Here is a 21577-nt window from a genome sequence, read left to right as displayed (position 1 = left end):
TAAATTAAATGGGATGTATTGTATAAATAATGAGAATAGTCGACGCTGATGGCGGGAGTTATTACTAACAAAGGAACCGATGACGTGAGTGACCTTGGATACAGGGTAGACAAAATGGAACGAAGCTCCAGAAATTGACCCCTCCAAACCCCCACTCTGATGTGATGAGAAGCATCAGTGAGTGAAAAGCTGCCAAGGTAGCGTTCCTCATCTTCATCTTCAACTCTATCAACATCGTATACGACATATCATTCGAAAATGACTTCCAAAGTATTCATTGTTACTGGCGCCAGCAAGGGCATTGGCGCTGCCATTGCTCAATACCTTGTCAATCAGTCTCACAAGGTCGTTATCACAGCTCGATCATCTGAGCCTCTGGAGGGATTGAAGAAATCGCATCCTGATCAGGTTCAGTTTATCGCTGGGGACATCGTTGAGCCTCAAGTATGTGATTTGCCTGCTTGATGACATATGTGGCTAATCGGTTTGATCAGATGCCTGCTAAGCTGGTAAACCTTGCTGTGTCTTCCTTTGGCAAGGTTGACGGCCTTGTTGTTAACCACGGCATGTTGATACCCAACAAGTTCGCAGATACCTCTATCGAAGAGTGGAAGAAGGTTTATGACATCAACGTCTTCAGTGGTATCGCCTTGGTATGGGGATAGTCATCTGCACTCGTGTACTACGCTGACAAAACCAGGCACAAGCCGCAATCCAAGAGCTACGCAAGTCCAAGGGTTGCATCGTGTGGGTTTCATCAGGAGCAGCAGCAAAGGAGTATGCGGGATGGTCAAGCTACGGTTCATCAAAGGCTGCCTACAACTCCATCTCTGGTCACATTGCTATTGAAGAGCCCGACATCACAAGTGTTGCCATTGCACCGGGTCGAGTGGACACCGAGATGCAGGGCGTTATTAGGTCAGGAGGCAAGGAATCTATGAACCAGGCGCAGTACGAATCATTTGTCGACGCCAAGGAGAAGGGTATCCTGCTCAAGCCTGAACAACCTGGCAATGTCATGGCCAAGTTTGTCGCAGACCCGCTTAAGGAGCTGAGCGGAAAATTCTTCTCGTACGTTTCACGATATGCTGTGGAATCAAGGACTAACGGCTATGCAGATGGAACTCACCAGAGGTTAAGGCGTACCAGGAATAGAGTATACCTTGGTAGGGCTGGGAACACGAAACACCTGTATATCTCAAGCAATGTTAGCTTATGTCTTAACGTATATGAAGATAGACAAAAGGTAGAAAGACAAATGCAAGTCAGTCGAAAGATGAAAAGCTCTTAATTTGCTCCACATGGAGTTTCGGATTTAGCATGGAATGTAAGTTTCTTCATCATAGCATTTGATTTCGTGTGTAGAAAAAGTAAAATATGTTCTTACCTGTTGCAGGATTGTCGCATGTAACAGTGTTGGTACCTGATATCCGAAGCAGCTGCTTTGTCGCATGTTGGTTGGAGGTCCAGCATGTTGGACAAAGCAAACGTGCAGTCGAATGCGCACGGGCTATCGTATCGACGAGATCGAGGCACTGAGTAGTCTGGGAGAAAGCAGCCTAGACTTTGAGTCGGTTAGCGACTGGTCAAGACAAAGATCAAACATTGAAACAATGATGATTGCGATCAATCAGTTCTTGTCCATTTGGCACAGGACGAAGTCAATCAGCACAGGAGGCTTGTCGAACCTCCTAAGCCTGGGGCGACAACATATCTCATCATGCGATGTGGTGTGTAGGAAAAAAGAAAAAAACTTACCCAGAAGACTGGTAGGTAGTTCAGGTTGAAAGCATCGCGCAAAGCGAGTGCTTTCGGGGGCATAGCAAACACGCACAATAGACACTGCCATGTAGCATAGCAAAGCCGCGGCTCAATCGGAGCTTTCTGGCATATTCGAGGTGAGGGAGGAATGGAGGGGAAAGAGAGAAAGAATGTGTTGATGAAGGAACAAGAAATGGAAAATTTCAAGAGATGGAAGTTCTAAAATAGACGTGAATGACTGGTCCGTGCGTGGGAAAAAGACGCGCCCTTGTGGCTGGATTTAGGTCCTGAGGCTTCAGTGGGTTCTTGTGGGATGCAGGTGCAGGTGCAGCTACAGGTGGGGTTGTTTTTAGCTGCAAAAAGTAACAAGCAGGAAGGAGGAAGGAGCTCTCAGATACAAAAGAGGCTTGCCCCACCACTCATGGGCCTGAGTAACCATCCGTCTCCTTCCCGCCTTGATTGACAAAGAGGTCCTATTCGTTTTTTGAAGCTCGTCAACGAGATATAAGAAAGACAACGACAATCCACCACAAACAACGACACAAGCAGATCACCAGACTATATAACAGTCACCAGCATTTCACTATTTGCTCACTATTATCGGTCATTTTTTGCTAATTTTCTGCTGTTTGATCAACGCTTGTCATCGCGTTGCAGCCCTGCAGCCCTGCAGCTCATCGACACCCAACCGCGTCGTCTTGGTGTATACAATCTGTCCCAGCAAACACTCTTCATCACCACTTGATTCACAGATTTCAAATCTCTCGAAAATATGTCCGATCACGAGTTTGGAGGTAAGACTTGACCCTGGTGTCTCTTTTTTTCTTCATCTTTTGTTTCCTGCTGTGTTGCTGCGTACCCGAATCTGGTCTGTGATGAGCATCACCACCATGAATCACTGCTGGAAGAAACGACTCTGTGAATCAGACTCGCCTCATTTCTTTTTGTTTAAATATGAGACTTGTTTCTGTTGCCGCTTTTATTTCCCAACTATTCTCATCATCATCTACACTTGAAGAACTAGCGATTTATTCTCATATTGTCCTTTCCATCTCAACCATCATACTCAACATTGAATACACTATATCCTTCAAATATCTTGTTATCACTCTTATTTCATCATGCCTCTGCCAGCATCTACCAAGTATTGGCAGAAGTATGATAACGGCACACTGGGTCGGCTATTCATTTATCACACGAGAGCCTTTGCTAACAATCTTTTCCTATAGGCAACGAAGACTTGTCGCTACCCAAAGGTATGTTTTCACATTTCCTGCATATGAGCTTTGAGCTGACATAACCACAGCTACTGTCCAAAAGATTGTGTCGGAAATCTTACCCCCGCAAGCAGGCGTGGCCTTTGCCAAGGAAGCTCGTGATCTCCTCATAGAATGTTGCGTCGAGTTCATCACCCTTATCTCGTCAGAGGCAAATGAGATCTCAGAGAAGGAGGCAAAGAAGACCATCGCTTGCGATCACATCACCAAGGCTTTAGAGCAACTAGGCTTCACTGACATGGTTCCTGCTGTTCTCGAGGCAGCAGCCGAGCACAAGGAAGTTCAAAAGGTACGCTTCTCTTTTCTTGGCATTCTCGGCCATTACTAACTGTTACTAGGGTCGTGAGAAAAAGGCAGACAAGTTTGCCAACAGCGGCATGTCCATGGAAGAGCTCGCTCGTCTACAAGAGGAGCAGTTCGCCGCAGCACGAGAGCGTCACGGTTAAGAGTCTGAATTGTCTCATGGGTCATGTTGAAAGAAGTAAAAGGGCGTCAGGGTATTTTGGCATTGCTAGGCGTTGACGAACAGGACTGGCTGGACTGGACTGGATTAGGCTTGGATGAGCCTGGGATTTTGTCATGACGGAGCGGGCGGGTTATCTGACTCGTTACTGAATCACTTTCGCTTATAGATGAGGGAGGTGCGTACGATTTGAAATGCATGTTTATTTCCACTTAATCATGACTGGACGTGTCTGTTGTTTGTGATGCCCAGCCACTCAGCCCACTTCAAGATACTTCAGTACCTTGTTGAGGAGGCTGTGATGGTGACTCCATGACGTGATAAACTCAACTTTACTTGGATTTTATCTTGACACCTAATTAACCTTGCCTAGGTATCCAACTAATCACTATAACCTCGCCCAGGCTTCCATTATATTCTCTGTTGCCTGATAGTAATATTCCCCGTATGATTCACTTACAGTCTCCTTATCGATAAGCGCCAAAGTGAAAAATGATGTAAACCCGATAAATCCCCCACCTTTGATTAAGGCTCGACTCCCACCATCACAATTCAATTCCCATTTTATATGCGCCATCAGGATTTTGTAAAAGTAATCAAGCTTTTACTCCCATCGTCGCCAAAATAGGTCGCAGACGAAAAAACAAAAACAAGCCCGGACCACGCGTCCCTCGTTGGCTTCGTCGCAAAATGGGTCAGGAAGAGTCCTCCATGGGCTACAGCGGCCCGCCCGTAACGCTCTCTGAGCGGAGCTTGGCCGCTGTCGCAGCGAGCATCAAGTCGGGTCGCAGCAAGAATATTGTGGTTTTGACGGGCGCCGGTATCTCGACTGCTGCTGGTAGTAAGTCAAATAGAATATACAAATGGGCTTGATCTATATCTGACAAAAGGGACTAGTCCCCGACTTTCGATCGCCTGGAACAGGTCTTTATGCCAACCTTGCTCGTCTCAATCTACCCTACGCCGAAGCCGTCTTCGATATCTCCTACTTTCGCGAGCACCCCGAGCCTTTCTACGTACTAGCAAACGAATTATATCCTGGGAAATTCCATCCGACCGTATCGCATGCCTTCATCGCTCTTCTCGCCCGCAAGAACCTCCTCCAGATGCTCTTTACCCAGAATATCGATTGTCTTGAGCGCGTAGCTGGAGTTCCTTCAGACAGAATTATTGAGGCCCATGGAAGTTTCGCAAAGCAGCGCTGCATTGAGTGCAAGGAAGAGTACCCGGGTGACAAGATGAAGGAGCACGTCTTTGGAGGTAAGGTTCCTCATTGCGACAAGGAAGGTTGCAAGGGACTTGTCAAGCCTGATATTGTCTTTTTTGGTGAACCTCTACCCAAGGCTTTCGACAACAATACTTTCCAAGTCGCAATGGCGGACCTGGTCTTGGTTGTTGGTACGAGTTTGAGTGTCTACCCATTTGCCGCCCTTCCAGGTTTGGCGCAAGAGGGAAAGCCTCGTGTGCTCTTCAACATGGAGCAGGTCGGTCAGCTTGGCAGTCGATCTGACGATGTTATCGAACTGGGTGACTGCGACGCAGGTATTCGCAAGTTCGCTGATGAGCTTGGCTGGCGCGACGAGCTCGAGGCACTGTGGAGAGAGATCGTAGGTGATGCTGAGGCTGACAGACAGAACAGCGGTAGAGAGAAGGAGGCGGTGCAAGATGAAGTTGAGCGCCTAGCAGCCGAGGTCGGAGCTGTTGTCATCGACGATGGCGAGGGTAAGGCTGATGCCAAGCTCGAAGATACGAAGAAGGATGTGCTTTCGTATAATGCGCCTGCCAAGCTTGACGAAGAGAAACCCAAGACTGGACATAACATTTCAGAGCCCGCAGCTGACACTTCGTCTACAACGGCTACAGAGGACAAGACCAAGGAGTCACCAAAGACGGAGCAACTCAAGCCAGAGAATCTCGAGAAAATCGAGGCTGAGGCAACCAAAACAGAGTCATTGGTCACAGAGCCCCCCAGATCGCCCCCGTCAGAAGAACAAACATCACAAACAGAGACGCAGACAGAGACTTCCAAGGATGAGCCTACTGCTGAACCCACAGACTCCACTACTAAAGAAGGAGAGAGCAAATCTACACTGTAAACAGGATTCATGTTTTTTTAAAAGGAGGAAAGAGAAAAGAAAAGAAAAAAATTGGAGTTGGAGTCAAGAGCTACGAATTACTGTCATCACAAAACGCTGCTGGCAGACGAACTAGATGAGTTTTCTTATGTTGGTCACGACGAAATGCGTTAGGGTAGTATACTATACGGTTATCTAGATGATTCGTGTTGGCTGAGGTCAACTCGCTGTTAGTCTACAAGAAATGTTTCAAAATCATCTGGCTTTCGGTTGGGGTTGCATATGAGCTGAGCGACATATGGTGGTAAGACCAGAGGTGTCAAAAGTTCCGGCATATACGAAATTCTGCCCTATGGTGTAAGACTGCATGCCATCATTTCTGCTGACCGGGACAAGGGGTCGAGTGAGATAAGCGAAACGGCAAGTATACCCTTTGTGGTTTGTAGTGGTTTCATAAAATTATCATAATATATAAAAAAGAAGAAAAAAATACGTCCTGAAAGGTGTCAGGCTCCCCGCTCATGCTGGTACATGCATCATGGGGCTGCGATAACGACCGCTGGAAGATGCCTTTCCCGTATACACCGGCTCAAGCTTCCAGCTTGGAACGACAACGCTTAACCAAAGGGTATCTCGCTCACAACCCGCTGTCAATCTGTGCCGGGATATTGGACAAAGTCCAGTGTCCCCATTGCCGGCACGTCTCTGCCACCACGTTTGGTATACGTAGCTTTTCAACCTGATCCGGATTGGTGAGAAACTGTGCGAGAAGTCCTGCCGAGACATGCCACGCGATGTGACAGTGGAACGGCCAGACACCTGTGGTTGTGTGTGAGCAAATGCTACCATAGCGAGGGGGAATTTTGAGGCTGAGTCAGGGGAAGACATACCTGGATTACTCCCAGCGTCGAATTGGATAACGAGGTGTCCTCTACCCCGGATCTGAACGACGTCACGCCGTTGTGGATTGTGTTCATTGATGATTGTGCCATCCCAGTCGCCTAGTCCTTCGTGTAGGACGTACATATTGAATCCATGCAGATGCATGGGGTGACTGTCAAGTTCAGTGTCAGCAATTGTCGAGGATCACATGTTTTTGTCAGTTCCTTACGCTACAGGCGTCTTGTTGTTAACCACCACTCGAACGCTCTTTGCCTTGCCAGTATTGATAACATTCCACTCCTTGTCAAAGGTGTGGTTTCCCAGCTTGCTCAGAAGCAGGGTTGGGCTGTTGTAGTTTGTTCTTGCAGCCACGCCTCCCAGCGACCAGAGAGTGATGTTGCTCGCGTTCTTGAATGATGCTATATCAAGCTCAATGGTTTTGTCGGCTGGAGGTAGGGGTAACTTCATCAAAGGCCTGGTCATGCTCAGATCATCGTTGGCGCAAGTCGCAGGATCAGGGATATTCCATGGTTTTGACTTTGGTTCCTTTTTGGGATTCGCGTTATCGTAGTATATCGCTGCGAGAGCATCATGAGCACGGGCCAGACTGCAGTTAGCAGATATGTTACTGCGCATCCAATAGGACTCCAATTTCCCATTGCCTTTGACCAAGACATCTGTACGTTGTCCAATACCAAGGGTGACGACTTTTGTATTGTAGGGCTCGACTGGAACAAAGTCATTTGCAATAACCGTCATTGTATGGCCGTCGATGGAGAAGCGCTGTATGGCTTCGGCGCTAGGGTTGATGAGGCGTAGGCGATGCACTTTGCCGCGTCTGAAGCGAAACTTTGAGATTCCGGCATTGTTTTTGCAGGGTGTCTTGTCGCCGGGTTGGACACTGGAGCAATTAAAATTCATCTTTCCATTGATGAGATTGCTGTCAGAAAATACAATGCCGGGAGCGCCAGGTGTCATGATTTCTTCCACAAGATCAAAATACTCTTTGTGGTACCAGTCGCTCAGCAGAATGGGTCCAACATCAATATCGTAATCTTTCCTTTCCTGCGGACCATAAATGACCAATGGACCGAACAGACCAGCCAAGTACTGAGCAGAGTAGTGTGAGTGATACCAACTGGTGCCGTAAAGATCTGCGATAAAGGAGTATGTATACGACTGTCCCGGCGCTATGGGGCATTGGGTAACACCAGGAACGCCATCTTCCCAGGGCATATTTTTCTGGAGGATTCCATGCCAGTGCAGAGACAGGCCTTCGTCTTCCAATTCATTGTGAACGGTGACTTGAATTGTGTCACCCCAGTTGGCTTCAATAAGGGGGGCAGGGAACTGTCCATTGACAAGAATTGTGGACAACTCATATCCATCAGGAGCTATCTTGGCCCGATTGACGGTAAAGTCGTACTTTCTTATGACACCAGTATTAGGATGGTCCTGATAATAGTTTGTACGAGTGTTCATGGTACTCCATGGATAGCCATTGGGAGTGGGATTGTCAGTGAGAAATGTTGGCAAGTCTGGTGCATCCAGTGTCCCATATGTAGATTCTCTATAAATAGATCAGCACATGTCTATTAAGACAACAGTATCTTTGCCCTACCCATTGGTCTGAAGCTGGGACAGTTGACCTAAAGCCCCTAGGTTGAACTGGTTGCTGTTGGTGTTCCCCATACTGAATAGCCAAGGTGCACTTTCAGGAATCTCTGGGAAGGTAAAAGGTAATTTCTCTCATCGTCTATAGGAGGGACCTTCAGTCTATATAGACCTCATCCTGACAGGAGGCGCCTGGGCGAACCAACCCTCCATAGCCACAGCATGAGGCGCTCATAACAAGGACAAGGTATGTGCCGAAGACCCGCGAAATCAAGCCTCTTCTGCTGGCGCCGGTCGATCGCACACATGCCAATCTTGAGCTACTGTAGGTTATCAAGGATAAGGTAGCCAGCCAGCTGATGCATATGAGAGAGTGGTGTTGAAGACTAAAAGTTTAGTGAGATGGGACCACATGGCAGTACTCCAGTGAGCCAAAGCTAGCTGCAAGCCATGATGACCGTGAGCACACCAAAAGCATAATTCGTGAAGCACAATTGTCCTATCAGGTTGGGGGTTCAAGCCCTCGCTGGGTCATACGTGAAGGCAAGGTTGTCGAGGGGACATTTGATGTGACGGGATGACCGGGAACTTAGTTGCCTCAGCCTTGAACGTTGAGAAAATAGACACAAGGTTTAGTTCCATCTTTCGAAAGTCGTATATTTAGATGACCCGGTCGTTAGTCTTGCGGCCGGGAGGATTGGCAACTAGGATAACCCCAGATCGTATTTGTTCCGATTTTGACCAGGCGGAAATGACTGTCTCAGACTAGCATGACCTTCAAAAGGAAGTTTCAAGCATGTCGATTATCCCTGGGTACGTAAAAGAAACGGTCTAGAGCCAATGGCGTCGAAGCTGTATACAACTGGCCCAACAATACGAAATCGTTGATCTTGGTGCTGCTGGCATTGTTGTTGGATCATAACATGATAAGCTAGCGCCAGCCAACAATGCATATTGACATCGTTAGTGCAAGGCGCTGGCAATATGCTCCAAGCTGGGCAGCCTTCAGCACTTGACGATATCGTGTGCAACTGACTGAAAACTGGTGTACAGCAAAAGTGTAGCTTCTGGTATTGATCTTGGGATCTGCTTTAGTTCCAATTGGCGTGCGATGCAGTCCAACCTCAGTCAAGATTTTCGCTAAGGTTTTGACGGCGTAACGGCGCAAGGCGGCGGGTTCCTCATTGAGCAATCAACATCATCAAAGCGCCAATTGCGATCGACCGATCATAATCTGGTAGGGACAGATATGATATGACAAGGAGTCAAGCTAGGTGCGCATGTCAGCTTCAGATGTGTTGGTACAAACAAATTATGCAATTACTGCATAAAAGGTTCAAAAGGATGCAACAGCACAATCATTGTCCAAGGAAATATTCCGTAGGTGCACAATGTAGTTCAATGTGCATAAGCTGTAAGACGTGAGCGTTGACCCTCAGTTGGTCCCGAAGAAGGAAATCCGTCAAGCCAACAAACACCAATCGTAGGCATGGCGCAAATTGCGTAAAAGACTACCTGCCGCCTATCACATATGCAGAAAAGGCTGGTTATTGAGCGCCATCCCATTGAATCAACCAAAAGGGCTAGTGCAGGGAAACTTTCAGCAGCCAGAAAGTTTCCAGCTCAACAACACCACAGCGCTTGTCAAAACCTCGTATTGGGCGCCGTGGGGTATGCCAACATGCCGGGTCGGTTTACGGTAGTGGTGTGTCGATCATGTCTTGTCAGTTAATGTAACCTAGACGGTCGATGGGCCATTCTGAACGCCACAGCTCACTCGCCGCCTTTCAAAAATTGTTGTGTAATCTTTTAACTGCATTCACAAACACAGATGGTGAGGTCACTTGAGCCAACAAGCAAGGCGCCTGCAAAGTCTGACAAAATAACAACAACGCCCTGGAGCAGTGTGACATCCAACTGTAACTGAATGGACTGCTGCATTATCGGTTGTGGGTCTGGGAGCTTGACATGACATTGGTCCATTTTCGAAATAGATTTGATATATTTTACAGAATGCGGCCATCAGATGCCAGACTGTACAAGGTGGACGTTGAAGTCGACTGGGTATTGCTCTCGTATCGTATGATCTGTTGCTGGTCTCATGATTTCCTCCATGCGGGGTTTGCCATCAGCATTATAGGTCGACGTTGGGCTCGCATATACATGTCGTGCAGTTTAGGATCCGTATCAGATCGAATGACACTGCCAATGGACATGAAGAAGCTGTTGTCTCGGTTAGCAACTGTACACGTCGGTAGGGCTGGACTCTCAATTACCCAAAGGTTGCACCGGAGCCGGCCATGTACTGGCCGAGGGTTCTCATGATGCCGTTAGGGCCAGCACCGTATCGGAAAATGTTGACGGTTCCTGGAATTGTTAGCTGTGAATGCCGACAGCAAGTACAAGACTAACCAAAGACAAAGCCCATGATGACACCAACAGCTAAAAAGAAAAAAAAATGTTAGAAATATTCAAACATAGATTCAAGAACTAAGCAAGTAAGTCATACTTCCACCCATCATAGCACCCATCTTAACTGTTTCGTCTGTTAGCGAATGCTTTCTCAATTGAATGGTATCGGCTCAGCATACGCTTATCGGCTGTGGAGGGGCCGTGCTGGCCGACGTTCATAGGAGCGACAGGAGGCATGATGAGGATATGAATTCGGTATGCGGAGTGTCGGTGTTGAAGCTGACAGCGATGTCTCGGCCGTGGTCGACGAGGTTTGCGGGATTGAAAAACCTGGGGCAAAGAATTGCAATTGCTGATGAAGCTCTATTGCGACAACGACTTCCTCAAATCCTATGACCTATGAAGGATGCTGTCATTGGTCGGTTAGCCAAGTGGACCGAGGACTCGGGAAAAGGTCGGTGCGTGCGTGATTGAAGAGCACGGGCCAAGTCCGGGAAAACAGTGCGTACAAACTGTGACGACTTCAAAAGTACTGTGAAAACGACGTCACGTGGTCCCCTTCGTGGGTCAAGATCTGGCTCCACAGCACGGCTCTAACTCGCATAGAGACTGTCATGTCATGTTCAAGTTTTCTTCAGACGCTTTCAGTGCACTTGCTGATCTAGACCCTCTTGTCTTGGACATCCTGCCTTTTGTTCTCGTGGTGCCTGGGGTTATGCCAGCAGTGAGCACATGCCAGACATCTTTGGGCGTGTGCTCCACTGTGCGCTCTGTACTCCGTGTGCTTGAGCTGAGGTGCCGACCGGGGCTCCAAATTTGAACACGCCAACACGCCAAGCAGCGCTTAGCGAGAACCTCCCCCGTACTGTCACTGACTGTTACGGCAACCTCTCATCAACTCACTCCACGGCCCTTCAGCCCAACCAACATCATCGTTAGCGACTTGAACCCTATTCCGACATCGCGATATCCTCGTGCTTGGTGAGTTAAGCACCCTCTTTGGCCGTCGCTGGCCCGACTCGCCCTTTGACCCCTGTCCCGCCGTACTCTTGGGTCATCGCCGATCGTCTATCTTGATTTCCAAAAACCTGTTCCCAGCCACGAGCTCATGATTTTTCAAGTCCACCAGCAACGTTAAGCCACACTGAAGCATTGATTACTCGAGTGCGTTTCGTCAAAGTTATCACGTCTCCTTTGCGGGCGATTATTCAGCATCGCTTCAGCCTCTCTCTCCCCTGCCGGTGGAGTGACATCGATCCCCTGGGCGCGAGCTGCACACGTCTCTTCTTCATATCCGGCATCCACCTATTTTATATAACCCGAAACTGCGTCTATCGGCCGCAAGCTGCTGAACTTCAACCATCTCCATGACCGCAGTCGCAAACCCGCCAAACTTTTCCAACTCGAGACAAGCATGGGGTGCAATTAACGGGAATCATCAAATGACTTCAGAAGAAGGCCGAGGTGGCATAGGCATGTTCGCGCCGCGCAAGCCTCTCAGTCGCTCCAACTCGTCCTCATCTGTCTCGTCAAACTCGTCCAATTCCTCCGCTACCACAGTTGCCTCGAACGGATCCCACCCCAATGGCAGTCCTTTGTCTTCGACTACCGATTTGAGCATATGGTCGTCCAGCGACGCCCCTCGAAAACGAATCCAACCGAAAGCCCCTTGGCCCCCTGGGAAAAGGGAGTATCAACAACAAGACATGTCTCGAATGTCCCTGGGTAGAGCTCAGGGAACGATGGCCGCCCATGGATCTGTGCAACCTGGCCCTGGCCAGGTTCAAATGGCCGCTCAGGGCATGATGCGTCCTATGCAAGGTGAACAAGTTCCACCTGGCCAACCCGTACTATACCTATTATCTCTGAACGGCACGTTTGAACGAAAAACGATTGCCGTTCCTTTCGCGCCCGAAACTCTCCGAATCGGTCGACAAACCAATCAAAAAACAGTTCCGACACCTACCAACGGTTTCTTTGACAGTAAAGTGCTGTCAAGACAACATGCGGAGATATATGCGGAACGAAACGGCAAGATCTACATCCGCGATGTCAAGTCTTCCAACGGAACTTTCGTCAACGGCACCCGTCTATCTCAAGAAAACCGTGAATCCGACCCCCATGAACTGCAGACTTCTGATCACCTTGAACTCGGTATCGACATTGTTAGCGAGGATCAAAAGACTGTTGTCCACCACAAGGTGGCCGCCAAGGTTGAGCATGCCGGGTTCATGAGCGCCTCAAGTAATGTGATGGATATGAACTTTGGCGATCTCGACCCAGCGAACGGCGCTATGATGATGCCATCTGGACCAATGCAGTTGCGAGGCCGTACCAACAGTAATGCGTCTGCAGCCAGCAACGGCCGTATGATGCCTAATGGCGTTGGAGGAGTAATGAATGTGCAATCCAACGGCATGCCACAACAACGACCCTTCTTTCTTACACCTGTTGCGACCGACCAAATTTTAAAGCGGCTTGCGGTATGTACTGCCCGTGTCTCCTAAATGTTCATACTAACTTTCTCAGAACGAAATGCGCAATGCTCGCCTCCAGGCACAGGACCTAGGTCGGACTAATCAGTTCGTCCATACACTATTATCCAAGGATGATCTCAAGGATATTGAGAAGCCCGAGGGCTTGGAGCACCCTAAGCCTCTGCCCGTAGTTAATGGGATGGGAGCGCCTTTCCGGGATCCAAAAGCGCGATTTTCAGACCCTCCCGCTCCCCCACCGCAACAGCCTCTTCCCGAAAAGCCCGATGTCCCCTCGCTCAAGCGTGGCCCAACTGAGCGACCAAAGTCAGGGCCTCCTAACTCTCCTGTCCGGCCTGATAATCTCAGCCAGATTGTCCAGCTCACCGAAGCGCTGAATAACGCCAAGCGAGATATCGATTCACAAACCGCCCGTATGCGCGAACTGGAAGAGATGTTGCAAAAAGAGAGAGTTGCCCGAGAGGAAGCTGAGGAGTTGGCCAAACGATTGGAAGAATCAGCCACAGTACACATGAATGGATCGGCCATGGCTGGAGCGGAGCCTTCAGTTGAAGTGACCGAAGTTTCAGAAGACGAAAAGACCATCACCAGTCTTCCCGTAGTCGAAACTATCGAGGAGACTACACCTGCTGTTGACACAGCCCAGGAGACAGCCACGGCTCTCCAAAGCCGGATCGACCTGATGGAAACTCAGATGCGGGATATGAAGGAGCAGATGGAGGAGTGGAAGCAGCGATGCGAGACTGCTGAGTCTGAACGCGATGCTGAAAAGAAGACCTTGGCTGAGATGGTTGTTGAGCTGCGTGCTGAGGAGGCACGACGAAAAGCAGCAGAAGCGAGAGCCCGATCGCGTTCCAGAAAGCGAGACGCAGACACCAACGGTGTTGTTGAGTCAATCGCGAACTCCGGCGTACCTAAAGGCGTCACCGGACCTGTGGATGCTGTCGAGCCTTCCGTGGACGATGCGCCAGACGCCCCGACGTTATCACGGGCCAGTACCATCACACCAGCAAGTAGTGGTGTGCGTGGTAAAGACCAGCGCCTCCAAGCTGCGCTACCATATGCCTCTATGATTGGTGTTGTTCTGTTTGGCATGGGATTGATGGCCTATATCAATGGATGGCAGTCGGAGCCCCCACGCGCCGAGCAATAAGTTGTGGATGTACGAGACGAGTGGGCCGTATGAAGATGAACTGGGGTACATGATGGGTTGCTGTAAAAAGGGGATCACGACATTATATCTTCGTCTTGGAAGATTTGTAACTTTCATGAGCGGTATTTCATAATGCATGGTGCGGCTATGGACTTGGCCCATCAACGATGAGACGATACAAGACCAGACATGGACACATCCGATCCAAAACACATTTTCTTTCCTTTGTTTGCCGTACTATATATCAACATCTTTTGTACCAACGGTTAGCAGACAACAACAAATCCGGGCATTCGAGGCCTCTCTGGAAGGGCTGAAGAAGGTCTGGTTTCAGTCAGGCTTGAGGATCACGGCGTTTTTCTTTTGTAACCCTTTTTCTTTCTTGACAAACAATATCCTGATATCTTGATACATGGGGGAGGCTTTTGCATCACAAGGGATCGAGCAGTGGGCTGGAGCTCCCGAGACAGCGTACAACTCTTTTTTCCTTTGCATATTTAATTTACTTGGCTGAATATGATGGCTTTTTCGAATCAAAGACTTTTGCCGTGAGTGTGTATATATGTGTATGTCGCACAAGAGGGAATGATGGCGTTGTTGGCGAGGCAATGCAAGTGATATAACAAGCCAGAGTCGTAGACGTCATTGCACAATCCTTTGAGCTTTCTCGGATCCGAAGTTTGTTTCTCTTCATCTCGGATTCGCTTCCTTCTCCAGAATGATGATGATGGATTGTCCATTTCGGGAACTCGAGCTAACCACTTTTCGTATTCAGATCGGGAGACTATTGGCGTGTAAGTGATTGAACATGTCAAGAAGCAATATTGCTGAGGACAAGTATGGTCCTTGATGAGAGCGAGTTTCTATATAAAGACGTCTTGATCTCGCTCAAATGAACCTCAGAACCATAATATTCGCAATCATATTTACCAACCATGGTTTCCCTCTCTGATGTCCACCAAACCAACGCCTCAGCCGCATCAAAGCTACCAGCAGGCCTCGTCGCCGTCTTTGCCGGCGCAACAGCCGGTATTGGTGAAACAGCCCTCAAAGCATTCGCCAAACACGCCCCTCAGCCCAAGATTTACTTTATCGGTAGATCTAAGGAAGCAGGTGATCGACTACAAACTGAATTGAAGGAGCTTAATCCTGAGGGCAGTTATGTCTTTATAGAAAAGGACATGAGCTTGTTGAATAATGTGGATGAGGTGTGTCGAGAGATCAAGAGTAAGGAGACGGCGTTGAATGTGCTGTTTTTGAGTCAGGGAACGCTTAGGATTGGTGTTGGTAAGTTATTGACTCTAGTGAAGTAGTTGTTTATACTGACCCTTGAAGATTCGGATGAAGGACTTCCCATGGTCATGGCACTTACACACTATTCCCGGGCTCGCTTAACAGTCAATCTCCTGCCTCTTCTCCAAAAGGGTTCGTCTCTGAGAAGAGTAGTGACAGTCATGGCTGGTACAAAAGAAGGCCAGATCTTTTCAGATGACATTGCATGCCGCAACGTTCCCTTCACAAGCATCCACCGCTCCCGAGGCCACATGTGCTCGACCCTCACTCTCTCCCTCGAAGCGCTGGCTCGTCAAGCCCCAGAGGTATCATTCATCCACAACTTCCCCGGCTCCGTGGACACGGATCTCATCCGCAGCGGCGACGGGGTCATGATGCAGGTTATGAAGTACTGGTTCAAGCTCAGCATGGGTATCAAGAGACAGTGGCTTCCGAAGGAGGAGTGTGGGGAGAGACATGCGTGGTTATGCTGGAGTGGGATGTTTCCTGATAAGTTGGGCAAGGATGGGAATGGCGTTGAGAGTGCTGGGGTTGTTGCGGTTGGTGTTGATGGGAGCAGGGGTGGTGGTGTGTATAGTCTTGATTGGGATGGGGAGAGTGCTGGGGATGAGGTTGTTAGGCTGTTGGGTGAGTATCGACAAGAGGGTATGGTTGATAAGGTCTGGAAAGATTTGGAGACGGAGTTTGTTAGAATCACAGGCAAGACTTGTATCTAGAGTACAAGGTCAAGATGTAATTGAGAGCAGTACAAGAGGAACAAAGCCTATCGCGTTACTGTCACATGGAAGAATACCACCAAGTCAACAACGTGCACTAATATCATTTGTCCAACCAAGTAAACATGTTTTAAAAGATCGAGTTGTAGACAAGCATGTTATTTTAATGCTTTAACTCTAAATGCCAACCAGCTCAATGGTTCGGCTTCATCGGAAGCCAAGGTCATGAGGTTTGCATATGGTCCATCTTGAAAGTAACGTCGGTCGGTGATCAATTAACGCAAAGGTCCGTCCAGGCTACTTTAATTGTCGTGCGGACGAATGTATGATGCCGAGACTGAGGCTATGCAAGCTGTCATGGAGGTTGGAGTGACAGATGCCCTGATTTTAACTGGCAGTTGTGCTTCTGACAAAATTGGGGTCTGGAACGACATTGTATGTTTCTGGATTCATGATAACCGTTTGCTTCATGTTCGTATGCTACCAATCGTAATGTACAGTACATATGTAATGGAATAACTCCTACTGTATCCCATAGCAAGACTTGATTCCGATCTCCCAATGTCATTGCCGCTAAAACGCCAAAGGTCAAATTTTGCAAGTGTTGTCATGTTCGCTTTCAAACGCCATGGTACGTTCCTCCTCTTCAAGGTGTCTCAATTGATGTATCCTTTCTCTTAATCTCCTTCTCTGGGTCGACGCCTCGCTCCCACTCGTCCCTCTCTCGCTTCATGTCTCTCTTGCACCATTTGATAGTGATGATACCCCAAACAACGGCCCACAGAAATGGAACAGCCCATGCGACGCCGTAGGCGCCGGTAGCCGGAACCTGTGGAATGACGGAAATGATGGTCAGGGGAACTGCTAGGACTAGTGCTGGGATGGACCAGAACCAGGATTGCTTGTAAACCATTTCTTGGAAGCGAGGGCTAGCCTTGTATCGAGCTGCTAAAGCTTCCCGGTAAGGCCGGCCACCGAGGGCATTAACCGCGATAACATCCTCGATGAAGTAGTAAGCACCTGGCAAGACCTGAGATATCATTAGCATCATGAAAAGTATAGTCTGGGTGATAAACATACCTTTTCGCCCTTGGCAGTGGAGCTGATTCGAAAAGGTGCAGGCCAATTCATTTGGTGATAAAGTGTGATAAGGAAAAGGGTACCGCCGTAACAGTACAGGATCGCTGGTGCAGGCATACAAAGGACTCTCAACCACACATTATGAGGCGCGCTACCAATGATGAAAAGAGCCGTGACGACGAAAATAGTAAGGGTGGACGCGTACGTCAGCATGTCGAAACACCAGCGACTATTCGTTCCTAGGGGCCGATAGAACCTGTCCACCTTGATCAACCGGAGGGTTCGGACTGCGAACTCGACGTAGGTGGGACCACCCCAGATGGTTGTCACAACCGCAAAGATGATCCAACCCTCGACGTCGCCGGCGTATTTCAGGCCGTAGTATAGAGCAATGGGAACGGCGGATGCGTCGACAAAGACAGCGAATGCAAAGATGAATAGTCTCCAGCGCTTCCAGCCATGATGCCAAGTAAAGGGAAGCTGCGGTAGTAGATGCGGATTTTCGTCGTAGTATTCCAGGAGGGTTGTAGCTCGTCGTCGATATTCCTTTTCTGTAGCTGCTCGGGAATCGTAGTATGCTTCAGCTTGGGGGCGTTGAGCATATGATAAGCTTCGTCGAGGCGCATCAGAACTCCTCCTAGGGATTTCCGATGTTCGTCTTTGGCTTTCAGATGTTTTTCGGGGCAGTTCTGCAAAGGCTGAGTCGAGAGGTTCGCGCGGTGAAGTTGGCGATGTTGTTGATACTGGTTCTTGTTCTTGGGGAATGTTGAAGCGCACGCCGCGATCAGAGGATTGGTGAGATTGCGAAGGACGAGTAACACCGGGGACTTCTTGTGATGGAAGAGCCGAGTCAGATGGCGGAGCAAGACTGCCCCTTCGCACTTCGGGCATGATTGGAGAGGATGTTTGGATTATTGATGTTTTGGATGGTGGTGATACAATGTGGAAAAGAAAAGTGAAGAGGGAAAGGGTATATGGATGAGCTGAGTTTGTTGTAGTAAGACAGTGACAGAGCCAGACACGAGAAGCTGGGAACCTAAGACAAGAACGGATAGTTCAAATTGTTCTAGGTAAAATATGGAGATTAATCCATCTAAGTGGCAAAGTTTAAACTAGACCTTTAAGGGCAGGGACATAACATGGAGGAGGATTTCTTTTTAAAAATGGTGGGTGCAACAGTCGTAGCCTGATTGTACTACCAGTCAGTATTGGAATAGAGGGTTACAGTGACGAGTTTGTTGTTATCAGGTAGTTCAGGGGTCTGCATCCAGTATCTACGGCGCTGAAGTCTCCTGTGATTGAAGCATGACGTCTAATGGCTCCATCGACTTTTTCCCCTTTGGCCAAGAGACAAGAGACGCAGCCAAGATTCTGTCAAAGCTTCGCCAAGCGACGTCATTGTCGGCAGTTTATGTGGGGCCGCTTCTGGTAGCGATGAAGTCACTGATCATCAACAAAACTCCGCTAGCCTTACAGGGGTCCCACCTACCTGTGATCCATCGTGATGCCCTAAATTTAGAGCCAAGAAGAATCTCGAACAGCACATAAGCTTATTAAATAGTTTAATTTATCTTTGCTTGTTTTTTATGCGCCGGATATCTATCTGGTATTAGTAGTCTACAGGTGTTGCTGTACAGTTGCTCATTCACCTCATGGGAATGGATGGGTAATCAGTTCAAATACAGGTATCAGATCTATCTCGTATCGCTAACCAAACAGACAATAACCAGCAAATATATAGGCTTATCAAACACAATCATACAGGCCATTACATCAGACATCACCCTCATGCATCTCCTCTTTGGAGACCTTTGTATATTTCCCCGGCTTGGCATTCGATCCCTTGCCCTGAGCAAAGCAATTCTCTGTCTCGAGCCACTCATGCGGTCGAAGATAATAGGCATCTCTCTTTTCCATCGAAAACATTCCGACTACTCATGTTAGCTACAGTCAACCTAATATTGATAGGAGAGCACTTACTAAAGTCAAACGGGTCGGCCACATACGTAACCCAGTGTCGCTTGTGCAACCACCCAGGTCCCATGCGCTCCGTCTTGCCATCAAAGTCAAGATACTGCCGCTGATCATGAGGCAGATACCGTCCAGGGTGGATGATATTGAGCCAATAAGTATACAAAGCCACTGGAATAGCCTCCAGCACGTAAAAAGGCCACTCGCGCTTCATGAGTGCATTGCTGTTATCCTCGCCGCTTTCAAGAATATCCCTAAGCTCAAATGTCTCGACGGCGCGAAAGACACAGCGGATGAGAATAAGCACCGATGTACCGTAAAGCATAATAAAAAGCGTCTTGACGTTGGGAGGCAGCATGTTGGCCTTTGCACAGCGTCTGTGAAGAATGCCCACCATGGCGATGAATCCAATCTCGATCGCTCCTTGGAGAATAACAGCGATGGCCATGAAGGTAGCGCCAGAACTAAGACGATCTTTGTCCTGACGTCCATTACCTGCTGCGATCCACGAGGCTCCAATTGCAGTGAGGATCTCGACTAATGAGCCGAGAAACACGAATATGTAGACCACGCGGTTTGGGTTGATGATGGAGTGCATGGGCAGGTAGTGCATCAGTCGTCCAAGAGTATTATATTCAGCGGCCGAGTAAATTGGTGGTGCGAGATAAATAAAGATGGTCGATATCATGTACAAGGGAAGACTGTCTGGTTGTCGTACAGAGATGGCTCTCATGGCCCAGCCGATACAAAAGAAGAGACTGGCATAGAACATGAAGAATGTTACTCGCCAGAACTTGTAGCGACTGTATGTCAATTAGCATGGGTTACAAAGGGAGAGTCTTGTAGCCTACGTGTTTTGAATGTAATGTCCAACTAACGATATACCAATTATCACAGCCGCAACAATTGGGAGGATCTTGTTGGCATCGTAGCCGTACAAGTTGTCTTTGGTAGGGTTTGCCATGATTGTAAATACAACGAAAATGTCTTTGGTGATGGAGTGATCTGGTTCTACTAAACTGCACTTCCAGTGTCTTGTTATATACTACAAATCCCCATCTCAAGTATCGTCATCGCCCTGTATCTTTAACAAGGCGCAGCCACAGCCGTCGCTATTGATGGTAATCTTCAAGATCGTCAACAGCCCTACAGCGCTGCAAATTGACCGTTCTAGCTTAGGCCCCAAGACGGCCCCTGGCTTAGTGGAACGTGAGTCTGTGCCCATTGGCTGTGTCATATCTGGTAAATTTAGTGCTCACTGCTGAATCTCACAGCGGCAGATGAGCACTGTTTCCGGTTTAGCCTTGGCTGTGTACGAGTCGTCTGAGGCATACTATCGCGAAAATTGCTACCCTGTAGACTACACGAAAGAGAGTCTCTAACAAAGGAATTAAAAATCGAGTCGCTGTGCAATACAACTCTAGGAAAAGTATTATTCTTCAAGATACAAAATGGTTGATGATCTTTTTTCACATGAACCTCCAACTGCCTGGAGCTATTGCATAGGCTTTGTTATAAGTTTCTTTTTAGCCAAGTTCACACACCTTGCATGTAAGTCACGGTTTATCCTCATAACGCAATGACCGCCAACCCACAACAACCATAGCAGAACACAAAGGAGCAAAATGAAGGGAAGATGACAGACAACTATCACAGCACCAAAAAGACAAAACATACAACAGCGGGGATTCGCTGGTCGTCACCGACCCAACTACTAATCCGCCCCTTACCAGCTTATCTATGGGAGAGCGGACGGGATCCCGAGTTCTCTGGTAGGTATGGTCGTATGTGAAAGAAGAGGGAAGAGTTTGGCTATATATACACAGTAAAGTTTCTCTGCTTCTGTCTCTGCTAACCACCTCACGGAGAATTAATGGTTCATTAGGATTTTTAACCCTGGGCAAGGTTCAAACATAGCTGAGAATTTATCTTGGGAGGCTAAGTTCTGCAAAGGCGAACTTAACAAAACTACACTCTCAACCACACAATGCTGATTTTAAACCTTATGCTGCATTAAACCGAGTTCAACGAGGCCTCTTCGTACAGCATGTGGCACAGTGTCAACATATTTAAATACACTTTTACTTTCCGCATGTATAAATTGCATCTGAATCTGCCCTCTCCTCTCCTTTCTACTTCTCTTTTTCCATATCTGAATTCGGTTGTAGTATCTTGAGGTTGACCTATGATGAGAACTTGGCATCAGAGAGAAAGTTCAGCCTCTACACTTGAACATGATGTCTCCATGAACTGAGGTCGTATAATATTTTTCTTTTTACCGAGTTGGCAAGTGCCAATAAATCACTGCTTGTGTTATCGTCAATCACATATCGAAGTCCAGAGCAGAGCTGTTTTTCACAACCATGAAACCAATCTTTTGGGAAG

The 21577-nt window shown here is 48.1% G+C and overlaps 9 protein-coding genes and 1 non-coding gene across 10 annotated transcripts; 5 read left to right on the top strand and 5 right to left on the bottom strand.

Annotated features, from left to right (window-relative positions):
- Positions 1-198: 198 nt before the first annotated feature.
- FGSG_09216 (uncharacterized protein) lies at positions 199-1279 on the top strand. Its single transcript, XM_011330257.1, has 4 exons — positions 199-444; positions 495-653; positions 701-1071; positions 1119-1279. Exons 1-4 carry the CDS (start codon positions 259-261, stop codon positions 1153-1155), a joined length of 753 nt encoding a protein of 250 aa, XP_011328559.1. The 5' UTR covers positions 199-258; the 3' UTR covers positions 1156-1279.
- Positions 1280-2201: 922 nt separating this feature from the next.
- On the top strand, positions 2202-3714 carry FGSG_09217 (uncharacterized protein). The gene is made up of 4 exons (XM_011330256.1): positions 2202-2555; positions 2991-3017; positions 3068-3327; positions 3377-3714. The coding sequence occupies exons 1-4, from the start codon at positions 2534-2536 to the stop codon at positions 3482-3484; spliced, it is 417 nt and encodes a 138-aa protein (XP_011328558.1). The 5' UTR covers positions 2202-2533; the 3' UTR covers positions 3485-3714.
- Positions 3715-4191: 477 nt separating this feature from the next.
- FGSG_09218 (uncharacterized protein) lies at positions 4192-5597 on the top strand (the record flags this gene model as incomplete). The annotated part of the gene is made up of 2 exons (XM_011330255.1): positions 4192-4342; positions 4426-5597. 2 exons carry the CDS (start codon positions 4192-4194, stop codon positions 5595-5597), a joined length of 1323 nt encoding a protein of 440 aa, XP_011328557.1.
- Positions 5598-6213: 616 nt separating this feature from the next.
- FGSG_09219 (uncharacterized protein) lies at positions 6214-7940 on the bottom strand (the record flags this gene model as incomplete). Its single annotated transcript, XM_011330254.1, has 4 exons — positions 6214-6395; positions 6467-6630; positions 6688-7732; positions 7778-7940. 4 exons carry the CDS (start codon positions 7938-7940, stop codon positions 6214-6216), a joined length of 1554 nt encoding a protein of 517 aa, XP_011328556.1.
- A 2231-nt stretch (positions 7941-10171) lies between these two features.
- FGSG_09220 (uncharacterized protein) lies at positions 10172-10721 on the bottom strand (the record flags this gene model as incomplete). Its single annotated transcript, XM_011330253.1, has 5 exons — positions 10172-10295; positions 10349-10439; positions 10485-10514; positions 10582-10608; positions 10664-10721. The coding sequence occupies 5 exons, from the start codon at positions 10719-10721 to the stop codon at positions 10172-10174; spliced, it is 330 nt and encodes a 109-aa protein (XP_011328555.1).
- A 1130-nt stretch (positions 10722-11851) lies between these two features.
- On the top strand, positions 11852-14132 carry FGSG_09221 (uncharacterized protein; the record flags this gene model as incomplete). The annotated part of the gene is made up of 2 exons (XM_011330252.1): positions 11852-12967; positions 13014-14132. 2 exons carry the CDS (start codon positions 11852-11854, stop codon positions 14130-14132), a joined length of 2235 nt encoding a protein of 744 aa, XP_011328554.1.
- Positions 14133-15067: 935 nt separating this feature from the next.
- Positions 15068-16141, top strand: FGSG_09222 (uncharacterized protein; the record flags this gene model as incomplete). Its single annotated transcript, XM_011330251.1, has 2 exons — positions 15068-15419; positions 15480-16141. 2 exons carry the CDS (start codon positions 15068-15070, stop codon positions 16139-16141), a joined length of 1014 nt encoding a protein of 337 aa, XP_011328553.1.
- Positions 16142-16787: 646 nt separating this feature from the next.
- On the bottom strand, positions 16788-18112 carry FGSG_09223 (uncharacterized protein; the record flags this gene model as incomplete). The annotated part of the gene is made up of 2 exons (XM_011330250.1): positions 16788-17171; positions 17222-18112. 2 exons carry the CDS (start codon positions 18110-18112, stop codon positions 16788-16790), a joined length of 1275 nt encoding a protein of 424 aa, XP_011328552.1.
- Positions 18113-18994: 882 nt separating this feature from the next.
- On the bottom strand, positions 18995-20156 carry FGSG_09224 (uncharacterized protein; the record flags this gene model as incomplete). The annotated part of the gene is made up of 3 exons (XM_011330249.1): positions 18995-19152; positions 19202-19995; positions 20071-20156. 3 exons carry the CDS (start codon positions 20154-20156, stop codon positions 18995-18997), a joined length of 1038 nt encoding a protein of 345 aa, XP_011328551.1.
- A 706-nt stretch (positions 20157-20862) lies between these two features.
- On the bottom strand, positions 20863-20978 carry FGSG_20061. The gene has a single exon (XR_893046.1). It is a non-coding gene; the product is annotated as a 5S ribosomal RNA (ribosomal RNA).
- Positions 20979-21577: the final 599 nt, after the last annotated feature.

This window comes from Fusarium graminearum, chromosome 4 (genome assembly GCF_000240135.3).
Source record: "Fusarium graminearum PH-1 chromosome 4, whole genome shotgun sequence".
Taxonomy (NCBI): domain Eukaryota; kingdom Fungi; phylum Ascomycota; class Sordariomycetes; order Hypocreales; family Nectriaceae; genus Fusarium; species Fusarium graminearum.
Note: the sequence above shows the minus strand (reverse complement) of the source record. Positions and strands in the feature narration are given on the sequence as shown.